The sequence below is a fragment of the Cottoperca gobio genome, chromosome 20 (genome assembly GCF_900634415.1).
Source record: "Cottoperca gobio chromosome 20, fCotGob3.1, whole genome shotgun sequence".
Classification (NCBI taxonomy): Eukaryota; Metazoa; Chordata; class Actinopteri; order Perciformes; family Bovichtidae; genus Cottoperca; species Cottoperca gobio.
The window spans coordinates 3,378,316-3,392,543 of NC_041374.1; the positions used below are offsets into that span (position 1 = coordinate 3,378,316).

The 14,228-nt window shown below is 40.8% G+C and overlaps 1 protein-coding gene across 3 annotated transcripts in view; it reads left to right on the forward strand.

The window, feature by feature from the left end:
• The first annotated feature begins 1,082 nt into the window (after nt 1-1,082).
• The window catches only part of LOC115025823 (sodium/hydrogen exchanger 9-like), a 55,118-nt gene continuing 41,972 nt past the window's right edge, over nt 1,083-14,228 (forward strand). For all 3 annotated transcript variants that reach the window (XR_003834245.1, XM_029458296.1, XM_029458297.1), the window contains exons 1-6: nt 1,083-1,279; nt 1,945-2,144; nt 5,557-5,634; nt 6,140-6,216; nt 8,443-8,558; nt 14,087-14,192. Coding sequence is in view for 2 of the 3 variants with exons in the window: in XM_029458296.1 (XP_029314156.1) it covers nt 1,129-1,279; nt 1,945-2,144; nt 5,557-5,634; nt 6,140-6,216; nt 8,443-8,558; nt 14,087-14,192 (728 nt within the window). In the remaining variant the exon portion in view is untranslated. The remainder of the gene's footprint in view (nt 1,280-1,944; nt 2,145-5,556; nt 5,635-6,139; nt 6,217-8,442; nt 8,559-14,086; nt 14,193-14,228) is intronic.

Here is a 14,228-nt window from a genome sequence, read left to right on the forward strand (position 1 = left end):
AGAAACTGAATCACAATACTGTTCATATTAACAGATGCTGTATAAAATGTAATAGACACACTGCAGTAATGCTGTAGTGCTTCACTGTGGCCATAACTGAACCAAGGTGTCAGTGTAACAAATTGCACTGAATCTATGATTATGACGAGATCATCCTGCAAAAATAATCAAAAGATAACTGTTCATAAATATTTAATTGTGTTGTGAGCTACAGCTTCATAGGCTATGAAAAGATTCTTAATTTTCTTTCACACACAATATAGTTGAAAGTTAGACTTTTCTATACACCATCAGCTGCATGTGTAATATAACAAGTGGTTCATTCAGCCTAGGGACAACACTAATTGACACATACATAGAGCTACATCTAGGAATGTTAAAGGTCTTTACATGTGTATTCATTTTGTGAAACAAAAGGATAAAATGAGTCATTACAAACAAACGAATCTTCAATTAATTAACTGCTAATCAGTTACTAATTCACTTAAAGCTAAGGGACAAAGTGGAGATGCAATGCCCCGGCCTCTCGCAGTTGCCTCCAACGAGCTCCGCGTGCATTAGTTTGCATTTACTGCCATCTTCTGGAACATTATAGAATGACACCCAAAGTATGGTGAGTTTAAGTGCTTCGGGAAGTACCGGAATTATCCTAAAGCATAGTAAAGATGAGCCGTGACAGTCGGAAAATGTGATCTATCTTGTTTTTACATTGCTAAACAGATTATAATTTAGCTAATTGGACTCTGGTTAATTTACCTTGTCCAGTTGTTATACCATGTACCCTATGTTTTATTGTTCTTGCATTGTACTTGCAGCACGCCTCATAGAAATCGGTTTAATTAGACACTGTAGCAAAACAGTTGTCTATCTCTTGATTTAAATATATATTATTTTTAATGTTCTAACCTAAGTAGCTTTATAATCAATTTAGTTATGTTCCGTAAGTAGGGCAAAAACATGGGGCAAAACGGGTTATTTTCCCGCATGTGAAAGAGAAACAGAGATTTCCAAGCAGCAGTGAAGGCAGCACGCGCTCTCGAGCGCTGCTGATGCGGATGTTGCTGCTGCTGCTGAATTGAATCACAAGTACAACAGTTGTTTCTGAAAAGTTTTGCATCGGCATTAAAGATGTCGGGCACGGGAAAGACCAAACAAGACAGTGCAACATTGTTGCTGCTCGCAGCTGTTGGCTTGGCACTCATAACCATTCTCACTGTGTGGAAATTAAAACAGTTGAAATATAGACTTATAAATGAAACTGGAGGGGCAATGTTTTTTGGTAAGTAACCTTAACTGATATCCAAATTAGAGTACGGAAGCCGTTATTCAACAACACTTCCGGAACTCACAGTTTAAATAATATATCAGATCAAATTAAGACAATTAAGGTCACAAATTGTCAAATTTTGGGCCTTTGTGGAAATGTTGTGACCCACATCATCTAATTTTGCGTTAGTCACCATTTTAATTAGTCATAATTAACACAACCACTATCAATACAATCCAAGTTAGTTTACATTGTTCACAGCCAAAACAAATTAAGAATATTTGAAATGTGTGTGATACCATAGAAAGAGATTTATTTCTATGATACATAATTGACTTTTGTATATGTGGGTTTGTTTGGCTTTATGGTGATGAATGATATTGGTCTCAACCTTTTCATTTAAGCTATCATTACACCAAATAGGGTTAAAATAACTGGCGGGTAGCTTCAGATACTATAAACTATTAATGACTTACCAGTGAGCATTATAGCCTACATGATTCATTCAATATTAAGTTTGCAGTTTAATGTTTTATCACAACAGCAACATGTAATGTATATGGTTTTTTTTGGTATATTTGTGTCTTTAGGTTCACAATGATTAATTTACTTCTGGAATATGTTTGTAATATTTTCACAACAGCAGCTTTGTCTTTCTTTGCTGTCCTCTGCTGCAGGCATGCTCCTGGGGTTAACCGTGAGGTGCATGTTATTTGGCTGGGGAGAACAGATGGACGATATGGAGACTGTGTGCATTTGCGGTGGTCCTAACAACACTCCTCACAGCGTGACGGTTAATAACACATCAAACTTTCACAGGATTCGGCATGTTGGAAAAGTCAGTCAACGATGCCCATCGGTCTCAACCCCTCATACGGTATCTATGGCGATTTGCACTTCAAACACATGTAACAAAAGTGAATTATTGATGTGGAGAGGTGCTGCAGGTTGTGACACAATGTAGCCTTGCATGGAAAGAGAAACAAACCTGACTTAATCAAACAGTTTCTTTAAAAAGATGCATAATCAATATTGCAGCGGGAACATGTGACAACAAAATGCTTTCTTTTCCACTGATGTAGTTTTAAATTGGTCGGAAACAATACGACAAAACGACAGTCTCCTCTAATGGTGCTTAGTTATTGGTTTTCCTCTAAATTACTTGCATGGTCTGTTTGTTATTAAGGAAGCAAGAGAGTGGTGGGACAGAGAGTAATAAATCCTTAATTCTTAAGGATTTATTTAGAAACAGATGGGCACGATTACATTTTCCGCTGTGTTTGTGGACAAGCTAGGGAAATTGGAAGATAGCTAAACACAGAAACCAATATAAGATGCATAGACTTTAGTATGTTAGATAGCAACACAAAGTGTCTGATCAATGAGCAACAAAAGGCTTTATAATAACATTTTCTTAAAAGTGTGTTCCTGCCAACAACTGCGAACATAAACTGTGAATATAATTAGAAAACCCAATTTATTTTTTCTTGAAATTTGGGTTCCTCTCAAGATATTTGGTGTGTTTACACACAGAACTCCCATAATGAGATACTCTTGCAAGGGACATTTGTGTTGGATTACTCTGCACTACAGGAAAGGTGTGAGATAGCTAGGTAATCTCACCACGCACTGCCGCTTTCTTCTTCCAGAGAGAGAGATGGCCATCTCAACCTGCGACATGAACACAGTAATGGATCACAATATGTATCAATGACGTGTTCTTGACAATAGAGATGTACTGCTGTTTATTTTTATGCTTATATATAACATATCTATATATATATATAATATATAGATATATAAATTACAGCCAGGGCAAAGGTGACAGGATGTGACGTGTTCTCGATTTCTGGTACCTTCTTAAAATGTTGCTTTAATATTCCGGATTAATCATACACAGAAGAGAGACTTTTTCCTCCAGATGGAGAAAAGGGAGTTACAATAATCTAGCCGAAATAATATTAAAGCCGTTTCAAGGTTTTTGTCGGACAGAAACGGCTTAATTTGAACTTTTAATCAGGAGGGAGCTTTATGGTTATTTGAATGCTGAAGGTCTCATTTGAATTCTACAGACAAGGATTGTTAAAGCGTTTATCGAAGTACAGTATATATTGGTGTTATATTTCGTCACTGAGATGCAACAGGAATAATGTTAAACCTTAAGCCAGAGTGCTGTAAGCTACTCACAGCAATTATTAGTTAAAAAGGAATTAGTCAGAGACTCTAATATCAGCGCTATGTAGAGGAGCCTAAGCCTTGACACGGACCTCTGCTTGTCATTCGCATTATTACAGTTTTCTGGCTCGCTTTCATATTTTAGCGCCGCTATCAGGCAGATTTGTCATATCAAAGGATCCAACCAGTGAGCCAGAGATTCAGCCACACGATGGCGAACAAGCATGAGAGGATGTGAAATGAGCGTATTTGAAAATGTATTTCCTAATCTCCGAGTGATATTTCAACCCCGAGAGAAAGGGAGTAAGTGAACCATGAACCTCGCAAATCATCCAGGCCAAGTGTAACTCTTCACTAATGGCTTGGACTTTTTGGCCCCTTTGGATGCTGGGGTCTCATTAGCAAACCAGCAGAGGCTACCAAAAAAGCCATTACATCGGTCAGACCATTCTGTGTAGCCTTCACGCCATTAAGCCTGATGCATAAGGGGACCTAGCAGAGAGAGCTAAGAATTTCATTGCATTACTGAGTCCATTATGTGCCACTGGGGAGTAAAGCATTAAAGTTTGTGGTCTGATTAAATTTAGTGCTGCTCAGCTGAAGAGGCAATTAGTGTACACAACACACCTCCATCTTCGAGTCTGTGGTGCAGGTGGCCCTCAGAATAAAACCGCTAGCATATGCATAATTTATTGATTACAGTGTCTGCATTAGTCTCTGTTATGCCATTTTGTGTTTGACGTGCACAGCCTGCACAGATGAAAAAAAAAATGCATATATTGTGCTGGGAGGGTAATTGCAGCCACAAAAAAAAAGTAATTTATATTGAGCCGGGTGATGGTAGCAGAAAGATAGGAGCAATCTTTAGCTCTGGCAACCATTATAAGTGTGAATTACTCAGAAAGCATGGTGGCTCTCCAAACTCTATGGGGCTTTCCTGCATCAAAAATGATCATTAAAAATGCAATCTTCCACATATCCACACATACCCATGTTTTAAATGTGTTGTATAAATAGGACGCTTACAGATGTGTCCAGATACAACCTTTTGTTGAAGCAGTATCTGTGAATGTCCGTTTTCAGCGAGCATCAACGCGACATCTCTGAAATGTTATTGAACTGGAATTTAATTTTAAGCAATTCTACAAGACTTTGTGGGATGGATCCAGGAAAAAGTAGCTTTGTTATGATCTGAATTGAATATCACTCCCGTTTGATCCTCAGAATGCTCCCACAATAGACATGAGAAGGATTCAAGGATGAAGGACATGAAAGGCTACCTTTCTGAGCGGCTATTGCATCATATTTGACTGGGATGAGAAACAGATAGGGAACGTGCACAGTATTAAAAAAGAAAAAGAAAATGCCTTGCACTCTGGTTACAGTTTGAGTTGTGTGTGTAATGGGTAATGTAGGTTGTTGTGATAAGCATCACACGCTTGGATCTTGTTTGATGTTAATCCATCTATTGTTTCAACATGTGTGGTTTTACTAATGGCGCTTGCTTATTCCCATTCTAATGAACGCTCGGAGCCTCTGTGGTGAACACTGACACAACCAGTTAGACTTCTCACTTTGTATTAAGCTTTGCTTTAATCAGCTTTGGAAGTCTGAGTCAGGGCACTTGGACAGAATGCTAATGCGGTACATAATAATTACATTATCGGAAACCGAGGGCTCATAGGTGACGTAATGCACCGTGTGTGTGTGTGTGTGAGTGTGTGTGTGTGTGTGTGTGTGTGTGTGTGTGTGTGTGTGTGTGTGTGTTTGTGTGTGCAGTGGTACTTATAATGCCTCCAACTGCAATGTTTGTGGGTGGGAACAATAATAATAATAAAAAAGCCTGAAGTGTACTTTTTCCTGCAAACAAAAGGTTATTTTTTATATATATATATAAAGAGAGGACAGATAAGGTGGAGAGCTGGAGACGATTGTGACATTGCGATTCAAAGAGGAAAAAAAAGAACTGCTGCCTGTCTGCCAAAACAGAGCTGCCGAAGTGAACGATGTGTGTGTAATATCTGTCTGTCAGTCTGTCACATTCAGTAAATGGAGTCCTCTCGCTCCCCACGGAGCCCTGTCAGTCACCAACACAACAGCTCTGTCTTTTACAGGAGACCTTTGATCCCGAGGTCCTTTTCAATCTGTTCCTGCCACCCATCATCTTCCATGGAGCTTACACCCTTAATCAGGTGAGACTGCTGTCCTGACATCCCTCCAAGTAGGAGAAAAGGACATCATCAAAGGACTGTTCCCTTTGTATGCACGCTCCAGTTTGAAAACACACACTGCCATATGGTTGATGCTGTTGTTTGTTAAATGGAATATAGAGACAGTTCACCCCCAAAATCAAAAATACATATTTGTCCTCTTACCTGCTATTTATCATTCTACATTGAGATATCAGCTATAGAGATTTCTGCCTTCTCTCTAATAGAATGGAACTAGATGGCACTCGGCTTGTGGTGCTCAAAGTGAGCTAGTTTACATCACAGCTCAGCCGAGGTGGACGCCATTGTTTGTTCACGAGCCTCTCATCCATGAGCGAGTGCACGCTTCCTTCTGATTGATAAATATCACTACAGTTAACAGGGAACATATGTATTTTTTTGATTTTGGGGTGAACTGTCCCTTTAAGTAAACGTGTTTTGATGTTACTAATTTGATGTTCATTGTCTTTTTTTTTTTTTGCTCCAGAAACGATTCATTCTGAATCTTGGATCTGTTTTTACCTTTGCGTTTTTGGGGACCATAATCAACTGTATCATTGTCGGGTAAGCATATATTTCCCTTTTTCTTTTCTTAAAACAAATGAACGGATCAAAAAAAATACAACAACGCAAAAACAAAGTGTGCACATAAGTAGGAGAAAATGTCCTGAAAACAGTGTAAAAATGTTTTAATCATACGCACCTAAAGCTGTATTTCATGTATGGAAAGTGCATTAACTATTAGACTTAGTAGAAAATGCAACACTGCTGTGTTGATACATAAAAACAATGTAATGTACTATTGATTACTAAGAAGTAAGCTGTTAATGAAAAGGAGCTGTGTCATCACATCTGCAAGTAACTCAAGTGGTTTGCAGCTGTGAGTAGCTTCTCCATGTGCTCGTTGCATTGCATTGTGGTACAATGGGCTTTTGTTACAGGCAGGGAACGCACAGGTGTGACTAATAACATTAATTACTGCTCTGTTTGAAGTTGTCCTGTGAGCTTTGACAGAGAGCCAACATGCACAAAGCAGCAAAGCCATCATTAACGTTAAAAATGACAATGGTGCTTCTTTTTTTTTTTTAATACTATGATAAGTCAAAATGTCTGCTATGAACAGTTCTGTCGTGTGCATCAACACCACACTGAAACGTATAGAATAATCTAAACTGCTTAGCATTAGTATGTACTGTATGTAAAATGGAGCTGGGCTGCTGTGCTGGCCTCACAACGCTAGGTGGCACTCTCAGACTTTGAAGGAAAGCAACGTCTTTGTTTCTGATCCACTAATTATGTGCACACAGATAATTAGTCCAGCTTTGTTGTTTTTCCATTTTAACACCAGGATCGTCTAAAATCAGAATAATTGTACTTGATTATATAAAAAATAATTTCACCGGATTATATTGTTGTTTTGGAGGTACAAGGTTTTTCCTATATGTGGACATTGAGGTCGCAGTTAGTGAAGGTGTTGTACTGGACTGCAGTACATTGAGAGGTGTTTCTAATATTCTGGCCCCCTTCATGTATGGAAATGGAGGGCTTTCATTTTCCTGTATATAAACATGACTCATATTCTGCTTGCCTTAAAGCTGCGACTGGATTTAAGACTTACTTGGTGTGCTGGTTGTGTATTCATGACATTGTTTCTACGGTCATATAACCATTGTATTGTTTTCTGATTCACAATGTTTCATGTCCATGGGAAAGGATCATGGCCTCTGGATATTATAGCCTTGTCCTTTCCTAGGAACGCCTCTTGACAAACTCTCCCCAATTCCCCTGGGAAGCAGGGCACGGCTTGACATGTTGGGTCACATGCACATTCTTTGATGCTAAGACATCAGGCCTGACCAATCCTGTTGCTTGTTAGTGAGTCTGCCATATCCTATGGGGAAAAGAGAGTCTCATGGGAGTGAGGGAACCTTACTGACTCAACTGACAAAGTACATCACTTCCTTTCTTTCTCCGTCTGTGTCTGCCTGTCTCACTCTCTCTTGCTGACTCTGTGTACCACACACACACACACACACACACACATGCAAACACACAGACACACACGCCATTACCATAACTTCAAATAACTGTTAAAGATACATGACTTAGGCGGCTTAGTTGCTCGACCTGAGGGCAGTACTTTAAATCTCGGCCTTGGGGACAGGTCGTGTGCCGTCACCATGGTAACAGAGTTATGCCAATGGTTGCAAAGGTTCCCCAGAGGACACGCTGGCGTACTGATTATTATGGGATGCTTCACAGTAACAGGATTAGTTCTTAACACACATCATTAAACAGTCAAGAGCTGGACTCCTGGATGTTGGCACGCTTTTGCTCAAAGTCATACTTATGATTCTGGCGCCCTTTTATTATGTCATATTATAATACGGGCATCAAAGGATCCCGGGAAGAAGACGGGTCGGTGCTGAGATAAGGTGTTTAACAGGAGTATTTGTCGTGTGTGTGTATTATGCAGATGGGTGTATGATTGGAAGGCAATGCCATGTAGATCCATACACACACGTGCTGTATGCTGGTAAACACACATACTGTATAGTGGTAAACATGGTTCAATTTTAGCGTAGTCACAGCTTTGTGTATCCACCTGCGCTAAGCAGCCGCTGCCTGGAAACGGGTCAACTCACCTGCTGGTAGCATCTGGCCCCATTACCCACATTACTCTGGGGGAAGCCCTGCTGCGGTTAGAGGGATGACGGATAGGCCTGCTCTGGCTGGTGCTCCCCAATGACCTTACCGTGTGCCCTTCTGTCTGTTTATCCTCAATCCCAGGGCCTGCGTCTACGGCTTCACCAGACTGATGGTGCTGCTGGGCCGAGCAGCCGACGGAGACTTCTTCCTCACTGATTGCCTCCTGTTTGGTGCCATGGTGTCTGCTACCGACCCAGGTAGCTGGCCTTGTGAAGTAACTCTGACAGTAACTCTCATTACTTCTAGTGGCAACATTGATTTTTTTAAAACACTGCTGCTTTTATACAGATATACACCTATTTTATAGAGATGTGCACCTATTTTATAGATGTGCACCTATTTTATACAGATGTGCACCTATTTTATACAGATGTGCACCTATTTTATACAGATGTGCACCTATTTTATACAGATGTGCACCTATTTTATAGAGCTGTGCACCTATTTTATACAGATATGCACCTATTTTATACAGATATGCACCTATTTTATACAGATATGCACCTATTTTAGACAGATATACACCTATTTTATACAGATATGCACCTATTTTAGACGGATATACACCTATTTTATACAGATATGCACCTATTTTATACAGATATGCACCTATTTTAGACAGATATGCACCTATTTTATACAGATATACACCTATTTTATACAGATATGCACCTATTTTATACAGATATGCATCTATTTTATACAGATATACACCTATTTTATACAGATATGCACCTATTTTATACAGATATACACCTATTTTATACAGATATGCACCTATTTTAGACAGATATGCACCTATTTTAGACAGATATGCACCTCTTCTACTCACACTTTGCTTTACAACACAAGCAAAAAAGGCAAAAATAGTTTTTGACACTTGCTTACAGTGAATATTTAACAGACACATCACAGGGATTTGCCTTAGGTAAACACATTAATGAATAAATTAAAAAAGAAATGCCACGTCAAAGAAATATCAAAGAACATGTTAAGACTGTTCAAGCAACTATAGATTTCTCTTTCATGCAGTTTTGACTTGGTACTGCAGACTGTGGCAGTTCTCTGCAGTATCAGACAACATGATGAGTTCACATGTAAGATGACATGTTTAGACTTGGCTTCTCCTGATGCACACGTGTTATTGTCAAGTGTAAGTGGGGTTGAAGGCTTTCCACATAAAAAGTCAGATTTAACATTGTGTGTCTCTTTACACGTGAAACTCTAAAGTTGAACCCTTAGTGAAACTTCCTTCTGGCTTTATGTATAACCGTCTTTGTCTACATCCCTTTGCACAGTGACATACAACAGAGATGAATAGCCAAGCATAAATGTATGAACAAAGTCACAATTCCCTCTCAGTCGATTTAACTGCTTTGGAATCGGTGCACCTTTTTCCTAAATAGAAGCAGAATATAATCTGTGTTCTTCAAGAGCAGTCAAGGGGGATGTCATTAGGCATCCTGCGACGTTGCGACAGTGGTGATTTTAATGTCCTCATTTGGCAATGAATAATTTATACCAATAAGTGCTTGATCTGGGTGAGTGTAAAAGAGGAGCTGTAGATTATGATGCAGCTGTCGCTCTGGCTGACGCTGTTTTCCCATGCCACGCTGTGCTTATCCCCTGCCGACCCCTGGCGCCTTCCTCACTTTGATTACAACCGCAACCGCAATGCATTGACGGCCCAAACGCCAAAACCCCTCAGCTTTCACCTATTGCACCGTCTAAATATAGCGCCGACTTTCTGATTTTCTGAAAGGGGGCAATTAAAATGTCCCCGTCCACTTCTCACACTTGCATATTGGCATTCACAGAGCCACAGTAACAAAACACTCCAGATATAGGCACAAACTCACTCTCACAGTCATAACCCTTGTGTGACAGCTCTCTGGTGGTGTCGATGACTCATTGTGTAAGTGCAACTATGTCACGTACTAACTGAAATGATGGAGATCTTGAGAACACTGCGAAATTCATCGCAGGCTGGCAGCCGGGCTTTGGGTGGGATTGAAGCCACTTTGCTTGCACTACACTATGGAATATAACAGAGATGTTTGATAGGCCAGGTTCTCAGTGCAGCCATAATGAACATATGAACAGTCCTCTGAGCGCAGCAGATAGCAAGCGACAGCAGGCCTAAAGTCACGTCCTCCAGGAAGATCTGGAGATTTCAAAGACCTGAGGAGTTTACAATTACAGATTACACGTGTCGGGCTTCTTAAGGCTGATGCTAAGGATAATATCTTTACAATATTTATAAAATGATATTTATTTGTAATTATTTTGGTGCACAAATGTTCCCAGCGTGTACTTATTTGTTACTGTCAGAGTGCATCTATTGATTTTTAAAGCGTTTGGTTTTATGTAAGCCCCCAAAGCTCTGCAGCAATGATACGTGTTCTTCTCAGAATAAGACACATGGTTCAGGTCACAAAGTGCACCGCCCGCTGTGCTTCATCCTCTCGCCTCGGGGGTGGTTACAAAAGGTCGGTGAAAACCCTAATTTAACTCCTCAAAGGAAAGGCCTTTCGTATGGGTGGTATGTCAGAGCTGCAAATGACTTGTTTACCTCTGCAGTCCCAGGCCACATGTCAGCTGCAACTACCAAGATTTAAAGTAAATATGTGAAACATATAGTTTTACGTAGGTGTATACAAGCACATGTGAGGAACTCTTAAGTGCCACAAAATCTCAATAGTCACAGATTAAGTAAGTACTTGATGTGCCAAAGTTCCCCCAACTGGAAAACCACTAATTATAAACTGCTGCTTTACTTTTCCAAACTGTGAGGAAGGCTCGCGACCTGTTTGTGTACTTGTCAATGCCTCAAAAGATGAGCACCTTTTGGGGAGATTACAGTAATTCCCAGTTGAAGACTCGCAGTAATATATCTGTTTAATTTGGTCAAATCAGCAAGCAGATCCCCTGCTCTCTGACTGAGATGGCCACGAGCTTTGCCTCTGCTAAACCTTTGCAGCAGGGTAATTTGACCTGATAATGCTTCCATTAGACCCTTTCCACTGTATTATGTCTGAAATAATTGTCTCCTCTCTCCACCTTATGGTGTTGCTGTGGAAACTGATGAACACTTGACAGCTGTGGGACGGGGTTGCCATGACAACACAGCCATCCCGCGTGCGTGTGCGGGTTGGGCTTTATTTTTATTTATTTTTTTCCCATCTTGCAGTGCGAGTAGTGCACGACACGCTATCATCAGCCAGGGAGACGGAACGCTCCTGACTCCAGGGCCTACCTCACCCTCTCCACATAAAGGACGTTCCCCAACCAGGAAGAGCTTTAAACCTGTCAAAGACCAAAGAGCCAGATATGTCAAAACATTTCCTGAAGCTGCTCTCTTGCCATTGCCACTGCTCTTATTATCAGTCTGGTCGTATGCTGGCTGTGATGCCCTCACTGGCCTGGTGTTCGCTACAGGGCCGAACGCTGCAGTCGGAGCACAGTCATTAATCATGTCACAGATTTCCCTGAAACTTTTGTTTTGGAATTATTTTTGCGTCTTGGTCTCAACAGGTGGAATATTAATCTACTGGAAGTAGTTTTTAATATGATAGTGTGTGTGTGTGTGTGTGTGTGTGTGTGTGTGTGTGTGTGTGTGTGTGTGTGTGTGTGTGTGTGTGTGTGTGTGTGTGTGTGTGTGTGTGTGTGTGTGTGTGTGACGAATCCTTTTTGGAACTGCCACATCAGAAACTAAGCACAGAAAGTTTCAAACAGAACAAAACAAAATGATCATATAACAAAAAAAACAATGCCAGATATGGAGAAAGACAACACAGAGGCACACACACACACACACACATGTACACACACACACACACACACGCACAACATAGAGGCAACAATGCTACAGCCAATGTCTTGCAGTAGGAGATACTTGCTGTGTTACGGAGTGCTGAGCTGACAGCCACGTCACCGCTTCGTCAATGTCAGTATTCTGCTTGTCACTCAGTGTCAACACTGAGCCATCCTGGGGTGCCGAGCAAGTTGTGTGTGTGTGTGTGTGTGTGTGTGTGTGTGTGTGTGTGCAGTGCACTCATTCATATGCTCTGCATTTTCCGCTTCATGTTTACTGTTTACTGTTGGTGAGCTCACCGTGGAGTTCAGCTCATATTCCTCTAAGCAGCTGCCGTGTGTTGAGAGATGCAGCTGTATAAATAAGTGACTAATAAGTTGTTTGTAATTTTGACCACACATTTGGATTCCATCTTTAAGGGCCAGTGTGTAGTATTTAGGCCGATATAATAGCAGAAATGGAATATCCATAGCTATTTAATTTTTTTATCGAGGGAAATCGTTGCCCTAAAGCTTCCTGGCTTGGTTTTAAATCAACTTTATGTTTTATAGCGATCCAATCTTTTGCCACTTACGTAAGAGGTTTCATCAGCTTTACCGATTGGTTGTGAGCATTGAACCTCTGTAGATGATTTACACCTGGACATCACTTAAGAGCTGAATCATCTACAGAGGTTACAGTAAATCCTGGGGGGGTCCCTCGCTGTCACGAGTGCTAGTGAAATGGATACGACTCACGGAAAGCCCAACTGCCTTTGACCTATTACTAGACATCTATTGTTCTCAGCTTTCAAATTCCTAAACTAGGCTGAATCCTGTCGTACTTTGGCTTTCATGAACAGAAACACTAAACAGCAGTGATCAGAGCGTTCTCATGGCGTGACATGTGTTTGTTATTATAGTTGATAGTCATGAATAGCCGTGGTTAGAATGATTTAGTTCTTTAAAATGTTTTTACAGGTTATAATTCTACATTCTTTCCCATTGCATGTTTTCACTGTGTCTCTGCTCTGGTAGCTTTGCTGTAAACCGTGAACAGCGCAGTTATGTGTTGCGTTCCACTCGATCATACGTGATACAAATGCACTCTCAACTGCAGCTGCTGTGTGTGTGTGTGTGTGTGTGTGTGTGTGTGTGTGTGTGTGTAAACGTCCATGTCCACTTTACGTCATTATGCAAGAGGCACCTGTGTGAGAAACTGAATAATGTGGGGAGGAATTCTTTGTGTTGCTGAGCAGTGAGTGAATGTTGCATTATTTAAAGCTCTTGGTCTGTAGTTCCCCTACATTAGACTGTAATTTGCTCCTTTTCTGATGTTTTAATCAGCTGCAGCATTTCAGCTCTAATCTCTCCCTTCTCCCACCAGCACCCTCTCAACATTCCCAGAAACCTTGTTGTTATCTCCCTCTATAGTGAACACTGCAGCAATGCTCTCTGCTAATAAACACACCCCCCATGTATATTCATGTTCGACAAACACGGAAAACCTGCAGTGCTAACAATAAGGAGATTGTAACAGCCGGTAACTACCAACACATCATATCGGATATCTTGAGTTTGCTGTTTCAAATATGTAAATTATTCGTAATGAGTCACTGAAAAAAGGACAATGATCAGCTGTTCTTTTTTGCAGACGTACATATTGTCCTTTCCAAGGCTTTGTGTATTTTCTTCAGCTTGGGCTGAACAATTCTTTGCTTGGTTTAGTTTAGTTACTCTGGATGTTCCAAGTGTCAGAATCCTCTTTCCAGGGCTGTCAGTGCGCTGACATCTTTGTGTCTCTATAACATTAAATCCCCCGGCTTCTCTTGTTTGTAGCAGAAGAGGTGATACTCTGCTTTGTGATTAGCAGAGGAGTTATTACGCTTTCTGCCGTCTTCAATTGCTGTAACTCTTGTTTTGGTTTCTTTAGTTGCAGTCCTTGGCCTGTTGTCAGAGCTGCGCGTGGACCTGGATCTGCACACCCTGCTGTTTGGCGAGAGTGTCCTGAATGATGCCGGGGCCATCGTCTTGACACAGTGAGTACGCCGTTTTAGGATTGTTCTCTGCCCTCA